General features: G+C 40.3%; 2 protein-coding genes across 6 annotated transcripts in view; both read left to right on the forward strand.

Annotated features, from left to right (window-relative positions):
- FILIP1L (filamin A interacting protein 1 like) overlaps positions 1-17997 on the forward strand; it is a 204646-nt gene extending 186649 nt beyond the window's left edge. For 2 of the 4 annotated variants that reach the window (XM_048944460.1, XM_048944481.1), the window contains 2 exons: positions 6753-6937; positions 8186-10530. In XM_048944460.1, coding sequence (XP_048800417.1) covers positions 6753-6937; positions 8186-8276 — 276 coding nt within the window. In that variant the 3' untranslated portion in view covers positions 8277-10530. Of the gene's footprint in view, positions 1-6752; positions 6938-8185; positions 10531-17907 lie in introns of those variants that run through there. The other 2 variants (XR_007376974.1, XM_048944472.1) reach the window with 2 other exon arrangements.
- The window catches only part of TBC1D23 (TBC1 domain family member 23), a 29750-nt gene continuing 20587 nt past the window's right edge, over positions 12369-21531 (forward strand). For both annotated transcript variants that reach the window (XM_048944510.1, XM_048944521.1), the window contains exons 1-4: positions 12369-12626; positions 17908-18019; positions 18239-18344; positions 20509-20713. In XM_048944510.1, coding sequence (XP_048800467.1) covers positions 12412-12626; positions 17908-18019; positions 18239-18344; positions 20509-20713 — 638 coding nt within the window. In that variant the 5' untranslated portion in view covers positions 12369-12411. The remainder of the gene's footprint in view (positions 12627-17907; positions 18020-18238; positions 18345-20508; positions 20714-21531) is intronic.

The raw sequence follows: 21531 nt of genomic DNA on the forward strand, positions 1-21531 counted from the left end.
AATATTTATAATTTTTTGTCACAAAAGGGAGGACAGATGAGGGATGGGAGGGGAAGGAAGGAAAAGAATAACGAAGAAACTAAGAGCCAATAATGGTACTGCGAGCAGAGTGCCCATCCATCAACTAAAAGGTATCTCAAGTTTAAGAAAAGAACCCCTTCCTCCAGTTGCTAATTCATGAATATAATTGAGAAAAAAATATGGGACTAGCCAGCTAATCTTCCTATTTCAAAGCGCTGTAGATAACATCAACATGGTACCTGGGGACCGAATGCAAGGCTGTAAGAAGAAAAAAAGAACTCTATGTATGAATCTCATAAAGGCCTAGAAAACATGCTTCCCACGCTAAGGAAAAAAATAATAAAAAGCAGAATTATAAAGTATTACTTTTTAATTAAGGCTGAATGGATTCTGCAGGGTTAGGTGATAGAAATGGAGTACCCATTTTCCCAGGGACTTTACGTTTAGGGACTGCTACTGATACAGGCAAAACAGTTAACTGGCAACTGCCTGATCTCCAGGCATAAGTGAAGACTACCACACATTATGTTAACAAGAAAGAGGAAAACATCTTATTTTCAGTTCAGACACAGCATGAGTGGGTGCATAAAGACATCTCAAAATTAGCACCGAGCAATCTAAGCGGGAAAGTGCTCAAGAAAAAGGCTTTCCTTAAAAGTTTAAAATGAATGAAGTGTTTCCACAAACCTGCGGCCAGCAGCCCCCTGCTGTGGCCAAATTCTCTCTGACAGCCCATCATCAAGTGTCCCTCAACTGTGTGGGCATCCAGAAAGCCTCAACTATCAGAACTGCTAACTGCACTTGACTGTCCCCAGACTACTAAGGTAAGCACTCCTGTCAAGCACATATTGAGTGCAGCAGGATAAGCCTGTTTCAGTCAGGGACTCTCCACTCTGTAAGCACTGGCCTGATATAACAGGGTCTTCATACAAGGACAGGCAAGAGAAGCTACTTCCCCTCTTTATCCCTACTACAGGGTACTGTCCACTCCAGTTTTGTTGACATTACTGCACATGCAGTAGCACTGTAAGACCAAAAAACAAACCTGGATTCAAACAAACAAAAAGAAGGGTTAATTTCATAGCACAGCTCAAATAAGCAGCTGTGTCAGTAAAACTGCTGGGACAAGTAACAAAAGATGAGTCCTCTTAATACTGAAATTGCTGCTGAAGCGCTGGCCTTATCTCCTTAGATATTGCCATGAATGTCTGCAGAGATGCAATCTAGCACATAAATACATCATAAAGCACTCCAAATATACAACCACCATTCAACAGTCCTACTAGCAGCCTTCTGGAGTAAAGAAATGATTCTCACTTTACAGCTGAGAGAAGAAAAAAATAGGGGAGAAATCAACTGACTTGTATACAGGCATAGCAAGACAGCTCCAGTCATGACTAAAACCCAGAATTTCTTGCCTTGAATGTCTCACACTGAAGCCGTTATAGGTGATGTTTTATCCCACATCAAATCAAATGGGGACAAATGTAGGTTTTTTTTTGTATGTGAGTAGTATATATAAAGATTTGTGATTAGACATATTAATTACATATTAAATGTATATTCATCATAACAATGTAATTAGCATATAATATAAAATAATTATATAATTAAATATGTCTATGTATAAAATATGTAGCTAGTTTAATTACACAATTACTTATATATTAATTGCATAGTAAAATATATCTCTGTATGTAAAAATGGAACTCTTATTAACACATCGTTAAATGTGACCTTCACAGAGAAAAGCAGCCTGCTCCCAAACAGAAAAAAGGCCCTGATGATAAAAATCACAAAGTTCTTTTTCCTCCTCCATGCAGAGTATTCTTGGATATGACCTGGTTACCTCTTACCTCTGTAAACTTCTTCAACATATGTAATATGTTGAAAACGATATGTAATATGAGGAAAAGATATATTCAGAGCTTTTCAGCTGACGATTTTAATACTGAGAATGCTTTCATGTTAAAAAGTGTCCGTAGGCGTGAGTTCAATTCTATTCACCTTTGAGAGGTGGATATTTATGAATGTACAAACACATCCCTCCCTAGATGCCCACCATCCATACAGAATGAGACTCAATGTCAAGACTTCTACTCCACGAATGGCAGCAGTGATTTAAACCAAGAGAATTGATGATCTCATAAACATTTGTAAAATAACTTATTGTAGAACTACGCTACCTTTCAAGCACTAGCAGAAACACTGAAGTGTCAGCACTGCCCTCACCTGGACAGAATTAATATTGCATGGCGCCCCGTAGCCCAAAAAGGATGCACTCTTTCTTCTTGGGATGGTCAGTGTCCCAGTAGGGCACCTGAGCGCCCTTCTCATTCAAGAGGCACTCCATCTCAGTAAGTAAAGGGCAGGTTGCACTGCCTTGTGGGCCCAGGCCAGTCCTTCCCCTAGGAGAAATGACCCTCAACACAAACTCACCTTTCCCTGTGTCTTGCTACCTGTCTATTAAAATAAATGAGCCTTTAACTACCTTACATTTCAAGATTATCACATTTCTCAGTGAAGATGTCCCAAAAGAACGAGGCACATGGTAGAACTTTGGTAATTAGGAATTCAAATTTTGTCCCCAACTCTGTCCAACACTTTTTCTTTTCCCCATTGTTAGAAAGTAGATGTAAGCTTGGGCATTCAGCAAACAACACCATGGTGGCACACGAGTACAGTTCATCATGTATATGTTATTTCTAATTTTAATATAGGAGTTTCTGTCAAATACTTCATGTTGTTGAAATCACAGGTACTGTAATAGGCCTACCATCAGCAAAACAGTAGAAATCAGAGAACTGAGCACAGAAAGGACCTTGGGACATTTTTCTGCCTCTTTTCCTGTTACACTTTGACCTAAACCCTTCCAAATGCCTGGCTCCTCCTGTTCTAAAACCCCTGCAATGATAATTTCTCAGTTACCTCAGGAATCTGTAACAGGACTGAAGCTTTCTTGCCACTAAAACTCCTGCTAATTTGTAAGCTGAATTCCCTTTGCTGAAATTGATATCCAGTTTTTGTTACCAATCCTCCCACTGGAATTGGAGAACTACATTCCCAGCAGCAGCCGTTCACATATTAGAAAACAATTAACATATCTTTCTTCACTTCTGTTTTCTCCAGGTTAAACAAACCCAATTGCTTTCCTGCCTAATAGCTCAAGTACTACAGCTATACAGATCAGTAATTATTTCCCCACTGCACAGCTACTTAGAATGGTGTGTATGTTTCTGGAAATGCAATGCCCCAAGCCAGACAGCGACTGACTCAGACTCTGGCTGAGGTCTTACCAATATTAATAAGGACTACTAATCCTGCTCCTTCCAACACATTTGAACACAGTCATGCGCATAAACAAGTTGCACAAAAGGAAATACAGAGCAACTGAGAAATTTCCCACTGGATCCCTAGACGATGGATGCCAGGACATAGTAAAAGAAAAGGAAATACTCAAATGCCCTGCACAGCTCAAGAGGCCCAACTGAAAATTTCAGCCTAAAACATCTTGCATGGACACCAGAGGGAATATTTAGTTTTGCCACTCAATCTTAACTCATCCTCATTTGCAGACCTGGCTTATGTTCTGACTGCATTCAGTCATCCAGGAAAAAACTGCAGCCTGGCAAGCAGTGTGTTCTTGCATGTGCAGACATCTGGTTTCTTTGTAAGGGCTTTAGCACCATCCCCTGGCTGCTTTCATTGAAGCTGCAAATGATTCTTTCTACTGCTCAAATTCCTTAAACTAAAAAAGTTAAGGAGTAAGAGAGAACCAGTTCTGAAGTTATTTCTCCTAGATAAAGTTCTACAATGACACTAGAAACATAAGTGAGAAAACCTACAGCAGAAGTGCGACATGCACTCTTCTATTCAAATGAATACAGTTTGAACAAGAAGCGACGCGGGCACCGCACTTCCAGAGCAAAATGAGATTAGGACTGAAGGCAAAACTACTTGAGCAGCATGTAAACAGGTGTATTTGCCCTCCCTGACACCTGCATGCATGCCTGCCTTAGCCCCCTCCCCAGAAAACCAGCACTGCATTGTGGCAGAACTCCTGGTACTGATCAGCTGCCTCTGTGCCCAGCAGTTTTCTCATACCTCAGATCATTGCTTTAACTACTTGTTTGATACTTTTTGCATCCAACACCTAAAATTAATATAATTATGTTACTTTTGCAGATAGACATGCTCCATTACCGGCTCATTTCAAAAGCATGACTAGTTTTATGTCTTTACTGTTGTTGTAACTATTTGCCCGCATTTGCATCAGTGCATTTACAGACATTGAAATAAAGGAAAACCACACAACTGCTAAAATCTCATTAGGTAGCTCCTGAGAAACATTTAATTTCTAGGAGTGTTTTGAGAGCACTGATGGAAATGGAAAAGGCAATATAAAAGGCAGTTCAGCCTGGTTTTTGAAGGATAAATGTCATATTTCTTCTTCCATCACTTAGAAAGACAGCAAATATAAGAACTGCTTCACAAATGAGAACTCAAGGAGCTATAACTTAACAGCAATCACAAACGTGCAGCTGGCAAATTCAGGAAACAAGTGGGTGGCAATGAAGAATTGGGTAGACAGAAAACCATTCCTTTTGATGGAAGAAATGAATTGGTAATAAGGGTTGAAAAGATTTGAGGACATTTTTTGTGTGCACGCAGACTACCCATAAACAGATAAGAGCTAAATATCAAACTGAAAAGACCACCAATATCTTTTTTAAGAGATGAAAGAGGAGGGAGAGAGCTAGGTGGATAGTTTGTTAAATCCCTGCCTATAACAGAAATCACTGTGATTTATCAAGTTTGTGATACAGTCAAATACAGTCCAATTGCAGAAGTGCATGTTTAGTTATCCTAACATAGACACTTAACATTGGTATAATTCATTTACATGTGGAAAAAAAATTGTGTTTTTTCCCTTTCATAATAACAATCTGAGTGATAAAATTATTTGTCAAATGCACGTCCTTTTTTAATTCAGCATTTAATTAAGTTTCAGTTCAGCTACAATAAAATAATGATGCATCACATACCTACAAACTTTGCTGCCACCTAGAGGTAAAATCTTTCAAAGACCACAAAGCAAAGCAAAATTCATTTCCTTTCTTTCTCATTTTCAAGGCCAAACACTTTCCCTTCTCAGTGTACAGATAAAAGCTACAAATAAATACTTTCTAATTTCAAGAAGAAAAATATAAAACAAGTCACACACTGTTAGACATAGCATCCATCTATCTCAACGTCAGCAGTGACCAGCAGTAAATGCTTACCAAAAAAAGCTTGTGTATCAAGCAAGCAGAGCGACAAGTCCAGCTTCTAGCAGTCTAAAACTTAGGGCTCTCCTCAGCTGAAACCTGCATTGCATCTTTATTTTTTCAGCAGTCCCTGATAAACTTCATGAATCATTCTAATCTCTCTCCAAAGAAATTTATGTGATCATCTTATCTGCCTGTGCCAATGCGTTTTTGTTCATTAGCAAGGAAAACAACACTCCTTCTCATCTTTTACCTGTCTTTTGATAGCTTCTGTGTATGCCCTCTCATGTACATCATTTGAAAGAGCAAATTCCCCCATTCACCATCCATGGAGTAGGAATAATGCTAGAATTTTGTGTAGGTTTTTCTCTCTACAGCCTATTTTCTAAACATAAGTTTCAGTATATGTTACCACTCTTTACACAGAAGGCATTACATAACTGATCACCCTTGCTATCTTCCTCTGCATCCTTTTATACCCAATTCTGAGCCAGTTCAAACAATTTCTGACTGGTTCAGACCTCAGAATTCCAGTTCCCTACTGGGGTTGGATATCAGGTTGGATGTTAGGAAAAATCTCAGAAAGAGTGATGAGACATTGGTGCATGCTGCCAGGGAGGTGGTGGAGTCACCGTCCCTGGAGGTGTTCAATAACTGAGTAGATGTGGCACTGAGGGATGTGGTTAGTGGGCACGGTGGGGGTGGTTTGATTGTTGAACTAGATGATCTTAAAGATCTTTTCCAACCTTAATGGTTCCATGAATCTTTTTTCCATGATTTATGATCCATTAAGCAAACGTACAAAGTGCAAACTTCTCCCAAGTTCCTCAATACTGAAAAAATACATGCAAAAATTTATTGTTGGCTTTTCCACTACTGCTTTATCCTTTTGAGAATTTGCATCATATACAATATACGACTTGACTGCAGCCAAGTCGTAGGCTCTTAAAATGATCCACTCCAAAAATATTTATTCCATGTATAATTGATTCTGGATGGAGAGTTCCCTCCTACAAATACATTCACTTCGTGTACACTGCAGTCACTCTCAAAGAATGGGTTTCTCACATACAAGCTAAGTCTTTTCTGCTACTCAGGACTCAATCACGTCCTGCTTCTGCACATAGAAATTCTCTGATTACTCATCCAGAGAAGTCAGAGTTCACAGCCTTTGAATGCCATGCCATCACTTAGCCCAAAGGGCTGCTGTCCTAGTCAGAGGCCTGACAGAAAAACTATTAATAGGCAGAGAACTTCCAACCATTTGGATTCTTTGGTATTTATCAAACAAGCAGGTGAGTTATATGCAGTGTTACACTCTCATTACCAATGAGAGTAAGGAAGTTTGGGCAGACAGTTCTAAGTGAGAGCAACATGTTTAATTATACGAAGTGGAAAAGAACAGTGAAGTGCTAAACATACAACCAACCTCTCCTCCTAACATGACCTTTTGTTTGTTTCAAGATTACTGATGCGTTCCGTCAATCAGTTCCAACTCGGATCCCCAAACCAAAGCCAACAAATGCAACTAAACTACCTGTCAGAATTCCTGCTGGACATCTCAACAAGCCACTTCAAGACAGCAGTTCTGGAAAGCTACATATTATAAGGACTGTGTCTAAAGCCTGCCTTCACAGTGGAGGGAGAAGGTAAATCATCTTCTACGATCTATGACATGGGTTTAAGCAATCTGAACCTCAACAGCAGTTATTTGCACTGGGGAGAAGTCTGAAACCTTCCGCATGGTCAGTAGGTTAACGGCCACCAATTATAGGAGACCAAGAGAGCCAGATTTTTAAGACACAGGTAACTGCATGTCTGTAAGGATCAAGGTATGCTCTCATTTTTCTGGCATAATTCCAGAATTTGTCCTTTGCAGTGGAGAAACAATTGAGATACAAATCAGTTTTGACACATTCCACAAACAGCAACACCAATGTTGTCTCTACAGACTTGTGCAGTGAACTACATGAAACAGGGCTGAACAAGGGAATGTTTCGTTTTCAGTCAGTCTACTAAAGAAGTGTTTCAATCTGGGTGTTTTACCTTAACTAGCAGAAGACAAAACGATGAGAGGGATAGAAAAAAATTGACTTTCATAATGCATAGAGCTTCAAAAAGTTGTTGTGTAAAACATCACTTAGGAAGCATAACCTGCAGATGAACAATTCTCTCCTCAGTGAATTGATTCACCCCACTTGCATGCATGCAGACGTTACCTTTAGAAAACAGTTGCAAAATTGAGATTGACATTACTTGTATTAGTTATTTTAACTGTCATCCTTTTATTTAGACTACAGTATTTAGTTTTGAGTTCACTTAAACAGTATTTATTGGAACTGATCAAAATTTGTGTCAAGTGTAACAATACTTATGAGTTTAAAGAAGTGCAACTGTGTTATTTCAGTCCTCTGCAATTCTGCCCCTCCCTTTCAATTGCCCACTATCATGGAAAATGGACAGCTGCAGTCATATCTTCTAGTGAAGTTTTTTTTTAATCAAATTAATTATTTGCACAAGTAGATCTTGCTCACCCATGAAAGAATTTGCCTTTTTTGTTTGTTTGTTTTCTTAATGTATACCCTCTATAAAAGACTTACAATTTAATCAAATTTACTTCCAGGAGAGGTAAACAAAACAAAACAAATCAAACACTAGAAGAGGCTCCACATCTGCTCTTTGTTTTTAGTTGTCTGCAAAATAGCAATTGCTGCTCTAACAAGAAAATTCCTGACTGTTTTATTGTAGAAAGTTAAAACTAACAAGATACTATTACTGCAAGTAACTCTCCCACAGGAAATCCATAATGCCAACTAACCCGAGTTACTGTTGTAGAATATAAAACTTAATTTATTTCCCTGGTATTAATGTCTCCCTCATTCTTCTTCCCCTAACAGAGTGCATTCCAACAGTCTAAATGGCTCAACTGATAATTTGTGGGAAAGCTCCTTTCACATAGGTCTTTCTTTAAGAACTGCCAAATCTTAATTCCTAAATAAAGCAAAAGCTAGTGGTGATCGCAACATCACAGCCAGAATTGGGACCGTTTTGCTGAAGCAAAGACAGATTTTGATGCGTTCGGTTACCCAATTTGTTTCCCTTTTATTTCACAGCTAAAAGTTTAACTTAGCCACTGAGCCAGTACAACACATTAGCACTCCTGCGGGACTATTTTTGCAAACCCACAACAGAAATCTATGCCTCCCTCAACAGCCTCACAAGAAAATCTCAATGGGTAGTTAAAAAGTGAAGGTTTCAAAAGATCAGCCTACCGAAACCTTACTTCAGCATGTGCCTTACAAGACACATTTTGGCAAAGAAGAAACCGAGAAAAGACTCTTCTACATTAGAAAGAGAAGCACTCCAATTTAATTCACTAAATCTACAGCTAACAGTAAAGTTCTGAAGCTACAAGTGACACGTGCTCAGGTCCAAATAAAGCTCATAGAAGCACCCTGTGATATGTTCTGCAAGATGTGGAACAAGTGTGCACAACGCAAAGAAGCAAAATGATTTCTGAAAAGCAGCTGTCAGCCTGGTATGCTCATCAGACAAATGTGAAAAGGAGCATCAGCACAAAAACAGCTTTCATCAGAAGGGACAGCAACTGATGGATGAGCCAAAGGAAAGAGAGAAAACTCTCCATACACAGGTCAGCTCGCCAACAGATCCCAGCTCTGATAATGCAACAAAACTCTTAATAATTGAGCTACAGTGAACAGTCCACTTCTCACTAGTTGCAAAGCCCACATAAGAAACTGATGCCTTTTGGCACCCCTTATTACCAGCCTACAAACAGAAAATAAAAACGTATGGGCAAAAAAATGAATTCCCACGACAACATCCTTTGCTTTACAGCATACGAACGGCCCCACAAGTACTGTCAGATCATCATCTACAGTACAGTATTATACTTCATACCTGTTTTTACTGCTGGTGTAAAAGAGTTTCCCTGCCTTTTGCTCTAACTTGGGATGACACAATTTATTTCAACTTATAAGGGACATGATCCACACAGTTTTTTCTTTAAGGATGTAAAAGAACTGACAAGGACAGATATTACAGTCTTACGGATAAAGGAAGACAAGGAAAGCACAGAGAATGAAAGACAAGGAGTGGTAACAGAAAAAGAGGTAACTGGAAGAATTTCTGGAAAACAAAAGCCTGTCTCCCCCTCCCTCAACCTGCCCAAAGATGCGGCACACCCATAACAGGCAAGAGAGACATTGTAATGCTGTCAGAAGTGCTCTTTCTGTTCATGGAGAGAAAAGGAAACAGCTGATGTCTTACACCAGCACTAAACAAACTCCTCAGTATTCCTTAATCTCTCCTTCTAGTTCTGAGTACAACACAAAAATGGTATTCAGTATTGCACATAGCTGTGGCATGAACTGGTAAAACAGAAGGAAGGAAGCCCTGAAGTTATACGACCTGGGATGTGTGCAATACTAAGCAAAACTAATAAATAGCCAAAAGTCTCCAACCACCCTCTCCACATCTCTGAAAGCAAAAAGTATGCTGAAGAAGTTACTGAGCAAGATGCTTTAGTTTTTGTCTTGTGGCAAGGTAAAATAGATGGCTAATCCTTTCATGTCCCAAAAGTGAGAGTAAATACCTTCAGTTTTTAATACAGACTCTAAACTAATGGTTTCTAATGATGTGGTCAAAATCAGATTAGGAATTACTCATACATCTATCTATTAGGATATGTGTTCTGTTCTTTCATACCTTTCTAGCGGGTCTAAACACTTCTTACACACTACTTCTTAGAAGTAGTGTCTTCTGAGTACAAGTTGCTAAAATGGAAGACACTTACGAGGGCTGAGATATTAGGATGAATACTTCATTGGCCAGTTTTTATTCTAGGGCTAGTTGTAAGGGACTTGGCACAAGGTAGGTATTTAAAGAATATATTTTATTTTTTTTCCAGCTTTCTACCCATCATTATGGCAAAGATGCTTTTTAAAATACGTCAGCAATTAAAGTCGGATAGTTTTTTAAACAAACTATGTGTTTCACAGAAATAAACATGAGCAAATCTGTCAAAAGCTCTAGTGGGAAATTATATTCTTGTATTTCTGCTTACAGCGTATATTGTAAACCCTTGACTTCCTATTTTTTGCCACTTGATCTTAAAGCACTTTATAGTGTCCACAAGACATGATACAAATTAACAATTGATTTTACATCGGCTGTACATGAGGAGCAGCAACACAAAATAAAAAAATATATGGACCTTCTACCTACTTAACTGATGGCTTGTGTCAACATCATACAACAGCAGGCTCCACATAAAGAACCTGCCAACAAGTTTGCAAAGGTGGGATCTGGGGATCAGAACGCATATATGGTGTGCAAAACATTCACCTGCAATGTAAGTAGTAAAACATTCATATAGTATCGTATAATCAAAGAATATTAGAATGTTATAATCACAAAATAAACAAAAGAGTTAAGCAAAGCAGACTATGATAACAAAGGAGAATAAACAGAAGGCTTACCCCTATCCTGGGCTCACTCACAAAACTCCAGTAGATTGGATCTCCAGAAGAGATCCTTCCCCACTGGTAGCCAGCTCTTCAATAGGTCTAGGAGAGGTGGAGCCAGCCTCCACCCCTTCCGGCAGCACAGGAGAATTGCCTTCACCTGTGCTCCTCTGGCTGACTCACTGCTCGCCTCAGGTGATCAATCAGAGGTTCAGGCTGCAACTCAGCAGTTCCCATACAAGTATTTTTGGAGTTCACTACATGTAGTGCTTTTAGCACAGGGCTGGATTAGACACCTTAGCAACCTTACAATTGCAAAAATCAGGAAGAGTTGTGTGTAACTGAGAGCTGGGGTTCTCAGCTCAAAGTCAGATGATTTATACATCATGCCAAAGGTTTATCATCAAAGCGAATAAATATTTTCCTGAAACATATTCAGTTTCTAAAAGAAAGCTGTCAAAGCTTATCAGCCACCGTATAGGTAACCTCTAGTTGGCAGGGTGAGCATAGAGGCTTGAGGAATCCTAAATACCTTATGAAGAGCACTTTTCATGGGAATACGAAGTGCTTGCGGAACACAGATGAGACTGAGAATTAAAATGAAATGTTCAGCAGCCTCATTAAGGCTTGTGATCCCCCCCTCCTTACAATATATATGTACAATTCATCTCAAATATTCTCCAAGTGCCTTTTTAAAGGAAATTGTCTGGCATAGGCTGCCCAGCGAAGCTGTGATGCCCCAACCCTGGAGGCCCTCAAAGTGAGGCTGGATGAGGCCCTGGGCAGCCTGAGCTGGTGGGTGCCAGCCCTACCCACGGTACAGGTTGGAACTAGTGATTAAGGTCCTTTCCAACCCAAAATATCGTGTGATTCTACGATAAGACACCGGGTATAAGAGCCAGATATCATCATCATTGGAAAGAGAGACAAATTACCTGCTCAAAGAGCAGTGGCTGGGGAGAAGAAGCCATTCAGCTCCTGTCCTTTCACAGCACATCACCAAGGCGGTGAGTCCACCCGCTGAGCACACGGGTGATGCACTCTTGTACCATGGGTACTTTTCCCTCCAAAGGCTCTTCTTTGGGTTTAGGATTCCCAAGGCCTTATAGAACCATACATGCGCTCACGATAACGGTCATCAGCCCACATCAAGCAACATCCTTTCATCAAGTCCCCGAGCTGCGGGAATTCAAGGAGCTTTCGTACACGGCACTGTGACACAGCGCTTGAATTTTGGCTGCTCCTTCTCTGAGCCACGAGGTGGACTCGGTGATCCTTGTGAGTCCCTCCCAGCTCGAGATGCTCTACGATTCTATGACCAGCTAAGCCCGGTTCTGAACACAGCAGTTTACAGGCTAAGTATCCTCAGGGACAGCCGCCCTCAGGGCGCGTTGCCTTCTCCCCCTCCCTCCCCTCTGCTTTTAAACTCTCGTAAAGCGTATTTCTGGCGGGTGGAGAAAGAAAGAGGAAAACGTGGAGCGGGACGTGAAAAGCTGAGAGTGGCAGGGGGCAAACGGGGCTGGGGAAGCCAGCGGACAGAGGAAGGAGGGCTCAGAGCCCGCTCCGAGCGCGGCATACCTGGGCCGCTGCCTTCCCCCGCCGCCGCCTCCCACCACGGCTCGTCCAGCGCGTCCCCCATGCTGCCAGCGCCACGCGGGCCCGCCTTCCTCTCTGCCCGGCTTCCGCACTTTGCGGCCGACGCCCTCACTTTGCGACAGCACCGTGGAGGGACGGGCCGAAAGGTGTCGCAAAGAAACAACAACATACCGACTCCCCGGCCGTGCTTTACGGCTGAGCAGGGCGGCACGTCAACAGCTATGGCGGAAGGGGACGGGGCGCCGCCGAGCAGCTGGTGAGTTGGATGCCGCTGCGCGCCCGCCCGTTCCCTTCCCTCCCGCCCCTCCCAGGAGCGGAGCCGGCGAGCAGAAGGGGAGGCGGTGGAGAGGGAAAAAGAGATCGCCCCGTGCTCGCCACCCTCTGGGTGCCATCCTCCCGCGGGGCCCGTAGGCCCCAGAGCGGGGCGAGCGCAGCGCATCCCATGCCAGCCCTTGGAGGGTGCCGGAATGGGGAAGCGCTGCCTGCAGAGCGGAGCGGCCGGAGGAAAGGGCGCTGTCCCAGTGCTAGGCCGTGGCTTTAGGGCGAGACGGGAGCCTTTGGGAGCGGGCACTTCGTGGATTTGCTTTCCCTGCAAACCTGCCAACCGTAGGTGCTGGGCTGTTTCTAGAACAGCTCTGCTCCTCTGCCTCCCCCAGCGCAGATATTACTTCTAATGCATTTTACATTGAGTCCCTGGTCCATTAGTGAGGGACTGCTTCTGGTGTGTGTGTAGCATCACTTCAATGCTAACAGTACCGATGGGGTCTCAGTATCAGCCACATTTATTCACTTCTGATTTCTGAGGCTGAATTTAATCGGTTTTAAACACTGAAGTTGTTTTCACTGCACCCTGTGCTTCTACGCCTCCGTATCTTCCCTTTTCTCTTTGCGTTTCTGCATTGCATGTAGTGCTGTGCTATTGCCTTGCTCTTTGTCCCCTCCACATAGGCACTTTGCAAACAGTGTATTGTGGAGCTGCTCCTTACCATCGTTGCCAATCTTGTTGGTTTTGCTTCTGTGCTTTGATGTGGAGGATTCTAAGTTTGATGCTTCCTGTGCCCAGGCTTCTTTGTGCATTGTTGTCTCTCTATGAAAACAACCAGAGCTGACAAGCATGCAGATGTTGCTGGTGCCTGTTCTTTGTCTGCATTGGTTTTGCAAATACAGCTCTTGGGGATGAAACAACCCAGAGTCATTTAGTAGCAAAGGGGAATGAATGGAGCTTCTTTTTTGTTTGTTTATTTAGGTTTTTTTTACAGCTTAAGTGTTTATGAAGTGTTTATACAAGTACAGTGTCTGATACCATTATTTCTAAATAGTCCTGACTGTTGGTATATATAGTTACAAAGCTAGGCAGTTCTCATGTAACTGGTGATAGAACTAGAGGGAATGGCTTCAAGCTGCACCAGGGGAGACTTTTCTGAAAGAGTGGTCAAGCACTGGAGTGGGCTGCCCAGGGAAGTGGGGGAGTCACCGACCATGGAGGTGTTCAAGGAACGTTTGGATTTTGTGTTGAGGGACCTGGTTTAGTGAGAACTACTGGTGATAGGTGGATGGTTGTACTGGATAATCTTGAAGGTCTTTTCCAACCTTGGTGATTCTGTGATTCTGGATGGAGTCATTGACTTTCAATCTTGACACTTTGGAACATAACCTTGGAATAAGGTTATGGACATAGTCTTATGTTATAGTCTTATGTCTTGTTTACTTCTGATTTGATATAGCTCTTGTTGAGGCATTTTTCCAGTGGTTGGGAGGATTGTAAGCTAAATTCGGAAATCATGGAAATAAGTTATATTTCTGGGGAATATGGTGGCCTTTATGTAGATGGTTTCCTGTGTTGGGAAGGTAAAAGATGGCTGTAGAAATACATTTATATTAGCCATTGACATGGGAAATGTTCACAGGCATTTGTCACTTCCCCAGTTTTCTTTTAAGTAAACCAAGTATATAATTAGAATGTTTTATAAAACTATTAGCAGTTGTGAGCTATTTCAAAGTAAAGTCATTTGCTTAAAATACAGTTTAGCTCTTCCTTCCCTGTTACAAAAATTTATTAGGAGAATAAAATAATCCAGTCTGGCACCAACGTTGATAGCCACAGTCTGTCCCAGCAGTTGTGATGGCACCATTGCTTTATGTGTGCCTATCATTGTCTTATCATGCATTCCCAATAACTGTAGCATGCAAACTGTATGTGCTTGATGTTCTAGGACACAATGGCTTTCATGGAATCATTATGATTGGAAAAGACCAGTAAGATCTAGTCCAACAGTCAGCCCATCACTACCAATATTACCCACTAACTGCAACCCTCAGTGCCACATCTACACAGTTCTTGAACACCTCCAGGGATGGTGAGTCCACCACATCCCTGAGCAGCCCATACCAGCACCTTAATACTCTTTCAGAGAATAAATTTTTCTTGATATGCAACCTGAATCTCCCCTTGCCCAACTTGAAGCCATTCCCTCAGGTCCTATTGCTGTTTCCTGGCAGAAGAGGCCAACCTCCGTATTGCCACATCCACCTTTCAGGTAGTTGTAGAGAATGATAAGGCCACTCCTGAGCCTCCTCTTCTCCAGACTGAACAATCCCAGCTCCCTCAGCCATTCCTCATAACACTTGTGCTCCACACCCCTCATCAGCTTAGCTGCCCTTCTCTGGACACACTCCAGGGTCTTGATATCTTCCTTGTATTGAGGAACACAAAACTGAACACAGAACTCAAGGTGTGGCCTCACCAGTGCCCGATACAGACGGTAGATCACCTCTCTGCTCCTGCTGGCTGCATTATTTCTGATACCAGCCAGGATGCTGCTGTTCTTCCTGGCCACCTGGATGTACTGCTGGCTTCATTCTACCAGCTGTCAACTAACACCCCCAGCTGTCACGTCTCAAGTGTCTAGATTAAAAAAAAATAGTGGAAAAAAAGCATTTGACTATTCCTGAAGATCATTGGTCTCTGGCTTGAATATCAGAGATCCTCGGAGTATGCAAATTTACTCCAGAAACACTAATAGCATTACTGTGATTTATAACATTTAAAGCCACATGCCTTGTGGGAATTAACCTTTCAGGTCATGGCTTATGTGTGGAATGGGATTGTCTACATCTTTATCAAAGCTTTGGATGGCTTCTTGAAATAGACTGCAGCCATGGTAGAACAGAAAGCCACGATCAGTGCTGCATTCTTTCCAAAGTGACTAAAAAGCTCTTGTCTGTGAGAGCAGAGAACTTCCTGGCTGATTTTCACACAAGGATGACAAGGATCCAGATTGCTAGCAGTTTGCTGGAGCGTTTATAGTACAACACAGAGTGAAATCAGCTGAAACATGGCCGGGGTGTGTGTAATAAAGTATCAAAACCACTCTCACAGTACTTAACCAGTTAGCTTGAATACAGTATTTATTAGGAAAAAACTTCTCTTAACCTTTGAGAAGTCCTCTTTTCTGGCCTCTGCACAGACTGAACAATGGTCACCTTCATTGAGTAGAAAGTACTTGTGACAGCACTTAGGAAGATTTTGCAAATTGTAATGTAATATCAACCAAACAGAGGAAGCACGCCACTGCAGATAATGTATCAAAGATGATCTTGGTGTAGTCCATTTGCTGATTTTTAAGCTGTGAATATTAGGTACTTGTAAGTGCTAAGTAGCTACTCGTAGATTCGTGAAGCTTTCTTTGACAGGTATGCTTTTGTAATTGGTGTAGTTACATTTTCACGTGTTGTTCTCCATATATTAAATGACTTTTTTTTTTCCCCCAAATAATTTTCTTTGAGGGACATAGAAATCAAATTTGAATATTACGTTTAAAGTCCTTGTGTACAGTGCAACTTGCATGCAACTACTGCATTCATTCCCATGTTCCCGTTCAGTACTTGGCTACTATTTGTAGCAACTAACCGTATTTTGTATGTGCGATAATTCCAGCTTAGCTGTTGCTCTCTGTTCTGTTTGTCATGCAGGGAGTGCACAGAAATATGCAGTACAGGTGAGAGCATCTGTCTCCCTTCAGCTTATGTCTGATATTGGCTTTTACTGGCATTAGATCACCCCTCAGTTCATCCAGCTCTGCAGAGCACCAGGTCTTTTACGTACATGTCCTGGAAATCCGTGATTTGTATTCAGGATGAACTAATTTGGTGGTTTAATTTTTCCACCATCAATGGTTATGTACACAGTTAGACAACAGGATAAGAGATGTGATAAGAGATGTGCAAGTGTGCTCATGTATTTTTACCCCTCATTCTTCTATCAGGGAGGGGATATTTTCCCATGCAGTCTGTAAATCTATGACCTTTGGGATATTATTTTCAATACTGAAGTATATGGAAATTATTGTAAACTGCACTTTAAATTAGCAGAGGTACCCAAAGAAACAGACTGCTGGCTGTGCCCTACTGTATGCTGGAAATACAAAGTGATGCCAAGAGGTGTGTTGTTACAAGGAATGAATCTTTTTACTTCACTATCTGTCCTAACAGCCATATTCTGTGTTTTGCACTGGCTATTGACTTCCTGGGTGTGTGTTTGGTTAGTCAGGTGGTGACACAGAGTCATTCTTAAGGCATGTGTCAGAGCTCCTAGTAAACAGTGAAGGGGATACAGGGAGTGAGAAGCTTTGCCTAGGGGACCCATATATCTTTGCCATTGCAGTTTTTCCAGTGAACCAGATCTTTTGCCATTGCTCTGCTACGTGATCCTAAAATAATGATCAGCTGTGGTTGTCTCATTACCAACAGCATGGGAACACTGAAATGGTCTGCAGAAGCTGTCACACTGTGAAGCAGTCACTTCTGAATGTGCACTCTGTCGTCTATAAATGCATAATAACTTCTGTTGTCTTACTGTGGCAAACTATCATTACTGTTTAATTCTCTTGTGAATTTGTTTTTCTACTTTCTACACTATTACTAGTATTTATGTGTGTTTTATTTCAGTCTAATGCACACACCCACAGTTAGAATACTGGAACCTAAGTAAACCTGAGTTTAACTAAAAGGTCCTTCCCCACTTCAGGGAAAGATAGAGTTAGGAACTAAACGTTCTAAATCTTTGAAATAAGTTTTCCATTCTCTAGATCATTCATAATTGACCCGTAAGAACTCTGCCATCTAATTTAGGTTTTTTTTTGCTTTGAATGAAGTGTGTGTATGTGGGTGAAAATTTGCTGTCTCTATTGACTTGTAAACTAACACTGTATTTGCATTTTTATGACACATTTTCCAGCATTGTCACTTCATTAAAAAAAACAAAAACAAAAACAACTGATCTGAACTTATTTTTTCTCTCGTGTAAATAGAATAGAATGAGAAGTTGAACAAACAGCCTTAAAAATAAAGGAGTGAATAGTTTAGCCTTTTCTTCATCGTTGCTTCAGTAATTGGGAAATTGTATTATGCCTTTACATGTGTGTCTTTTTGCTTGATAGTAGCCTCCTGTCTATAAAGACTTAAAAGCATTGCACTGTTTTATGGTTTTCATTTTGTTTTTAATTTTTTTTTTTAATAAATTTGTATTGTTATTGTAGGGAAAAGGATCTTGCGGAAGCTCTAGAAGAAGGAGGCTGTGATCTTGAAACTGTGAGAAACATCATTCAAGGAAGGCAATTGCCTGCTGATCTGAGGGCCAAAGTTTGGAAGGTGAATACAGTCTTAAAAAGCAGGAAATACCTGAGGAGGTTGTGTGTGATTAGAGGTGAATGAGTTAATTATCAAGCATCTTCACAAACGAGCCAACTTGTTGATGTGTACTGGAATTTTAATATGTGTGTATGTTGATTCAGGTTTAGGATGTTATTTAGTGAATTCAACTTTTGAGGACACTAAAATGTTCAGAATTTTCTGTATTCTTCTTTCCAGATTGCACTTAATGTTGTAGGAAAGGGGGACAGCCTCGCATCCTGGGATGGCTGTTTAGATCTACCAGAACAGAATATAATTCATAAAGATTGCCAAGAGCTAATTGGTAAGTTAGTTGCATTTAGATCACCTATGTGAAAACTGCTCTCAGTTGTCATAGGGCTTTGTTATTTGAATTAAATAGCCTAAATGATATTTACATTTTGGAGGAAGCTTTGAGAAGGATGAGAAGCAATGCACAGGAAATCAGAAACATTGCAAGAAAGTAATATCTGCTCAAACTCTGAGATGGTGGATCTCATGGAATTTTAAAGTAATGACTCGTAAGTTATAGCATGTGTGGACACAGTCCAATAGGATGAAGACTCCAGGAGGTTAAGAAAAAAATAAATAAATAAATAAATCTTTTTTCCAAGTTCTATCTTCTAAACTTTCCATGGTGTCCATCAAGTTTTTAATTGTCTAATTGTCAGTATTTAATCTGAAAAACTGCCATAGCACAAAAGTGCATATAACCTCTAAGAGAAGGAGCGTATTAAACATTTTCCAGTTAATAAGCTGGGTTTTTTTGGTAAGAATTATTTTCTTAATCATTCTTTTTTTCAGGAGAAATGAAAAGTTGTATTTCTGAAAGTAGGGCACTGTCCTGGCACTGGAACTTGTATTCCAGCATGCCTGTAAGGAGCTGCTGCAGGATCTGATTGGCAGCTCATTACAAAAATGGCCAACTCCCTGATGGAACATTGCAGCAATGGTAGCATCAATGATCTGCTTATGGAGTCAGTGCTGACTGATCAGTAAGGATACTTCTTCCCATGGCATCAATAAGAGAATCTTCCACTTTGTTTCCTAACACATTTTAATTTACTTTTACAGAACTGAAAATTAAGGCAAAGAATGGAGTTGTTCCATGCATGCATACATACCACTTCTAAAATAGTTGTACATTTTCCAGCTTGAAAATGTAGTAGAACTTGTTTTCCTTCCATGCCTGTCCTATAAAGGAAAGGAAAGAAAGGAGCTCGACTCCTGTCAAATCACATATCCCTTCAGAAAGATGGCAACAAATCACAATTATTACTCATATCATATAAAATTAATCACTTCACTCTCTACATGCCATTATTTCTTCTTCCTTCTCTCTTTATTCCCAAATTTTCTAATATATAATAGTATTAAAACTGATTAATTAATGTAGAGTCAGATCAGAAGAGAAGTTACATAGCGATTTCAGTTTAGGGTTGGATTAAATATGTCTTTTTCATGTTCTTGCAATGCGAGTCGTTTCCCATTTTAAAGTAAATCTTTGGATGACATTTGTGTTTTGCATGCTATTTTTTCTTCAGATATGCTGAGGAAAGGAAATATTGAATGTCCAATGGCTTTGATGGGAAATTATTAAAAGATTCTGCAACAAAAAAACTTTAGTTAACAGTAGTGAGACTCAGGGGCTTCTTGTAGCTGATGGGGAAAGAAGTTTACTAGAAATACAATGCCAGTACTTTTTCTGAAGTGTGCCAGCTTTTTAAGTAACTATGCAGAAGGATGCTTTGTAAGTAATGAAAGCTGAAGCTTTGTGTAAGTATCCAACTCAGCCATGATGATATTTAAGAAGTGTTAGCCTTACTACTTCAATTACAGAACTGCTTTTGTCCCAATTTTTTGTGCTATTTAATGGGTCCAGAATTAGTCTGTCAGTAAACAGGGGACATCTTAACTTTCCAGCTCCTCACAACATTTATAGGAAGTTGAACAATGTACTGCACTGTATGAAGGAATATATGTTCACAGTGTATTTTCTGACTAGCAGCAGTGCTAAACCTAATTTAAAGCCTGTTTGTAAGCAAATTGTTTTCTTTTTATGGTTACCCAAGAAACTCAAACACCTTTTACGAAAATAATTTAAGAGTAGATATTAAAATGTGATTTATACATAAAGACTAGATTTTAAGTCTCTAAGCCTTGATTTCAAACTACTGATATTCATGAATCTGCACATCAGTGAGCTTTTGAGGAACTGGAAGGTGTGAATTGTGAGTTGATCAGTGCTGAAATTCAAATGAAACTGTTGTGGAGTTGAGCATAAGCTATTTGCTGAGCATATGAAATTAGTATTTAATCTGTGCTACTAATTTAGGGTTCTTTTCTTTGCTATTCTCTTTTTCCCAAGCATCCAGAATTTCATAGTGGTGCAGTTGCACTATGAACTAAACGTATTCACAGTCTTTGAAAAGCCATTAACATGGTTTGTATTTCTGTGCTTATTTCAGACCGGTTGTCAGTGCCAGAAGACGAGAAGTCAGTATTGCTTTTGGACATTGAGTCTGTTATTACTTTTTACTGTAAATCACGCAGTGTTAAATACAGTTCTTGCCTTGGTTGGATACATCTCCTCAGACCTCTGGTTCACCTTCGATTGCCACGCAGTGATCTGTACAACTGCTTTTACGCTATCATGAATAAATACATTCCAAGGTAAAATGCTTTCTTCTGTCTGTGTGCTATTTTTAAGGGCATTAGAAGTATTTTGTGATGGAATGTGTATGTTGGTATGGACTACAGAAGCGTTGTTTTTAGCAGTGTTGTCAGATTCCCTGATATGTTGATAAATTGAACCATTTTTCAATGCCTGTTGGTTATAAATTCTTGATCAGGTGGCTTGTTTTTCTTATTCCAAGCTGGGTATGCTGTTGAGAGTTGATTACTGCAGAAAATACCACGGGAAAAAGAAATTGAAAAAATGCTTGGGAAAAACTCAAACAGGGCTGCTTTGCTGTCACTAGAAATGTTGGAAGGTTCTTTTTGAAGTTATTTTTGGATATATATCCATCCCTAATGTTAAAATGTGGTAAGGAATTAGTGACTGACTTGAATAATTGACCATATTAGCCATTCAAACAAAATGATTTGCAAGTGTAGAATCTTATGCTAAATTCGGTAATAGAACATTATTCTTGTCACATTTTTTGTCTTGTTAACTTAATGGGAAATCAGAGATCGCGTGATAATTTCCAGAAAGAATCTCCACATGGAATTTGCTATGAATATTTCCCTGTCACTAATGTAGATGTACATTTGTTTAAGGAAGTTAGGTTGATAACTGTATGGAGATTGGTGTATCCCATTCCACATACGCTTACTTAATGTTTTGTAGCACTTGAGATTTGTTCTTAATGCCTTATTCACACCCGCTTCTTCATTCTAAATGCTACTTTATTTCCTGCCTGATGAATTGACATTTCACTGTTAGTTGTGTGCAGAATTACCACCTTTTAAAATTCCATTGGCTGCTG

The sequence above is a fragment of the Lagopus muta genome, chromosome 1, assembly GCF_023343835.1.
Source record: "Lagopus muta isolate bLagMut1 chromosome 1, bLagMut1 primary, whole genome shotgun sequence".
Taxonomy (NCBI): Eukaryota; Metazoa; Chordata; class Aves; order Galliformes; family Phasianidae; genus Lagopus; species Lagopus muta.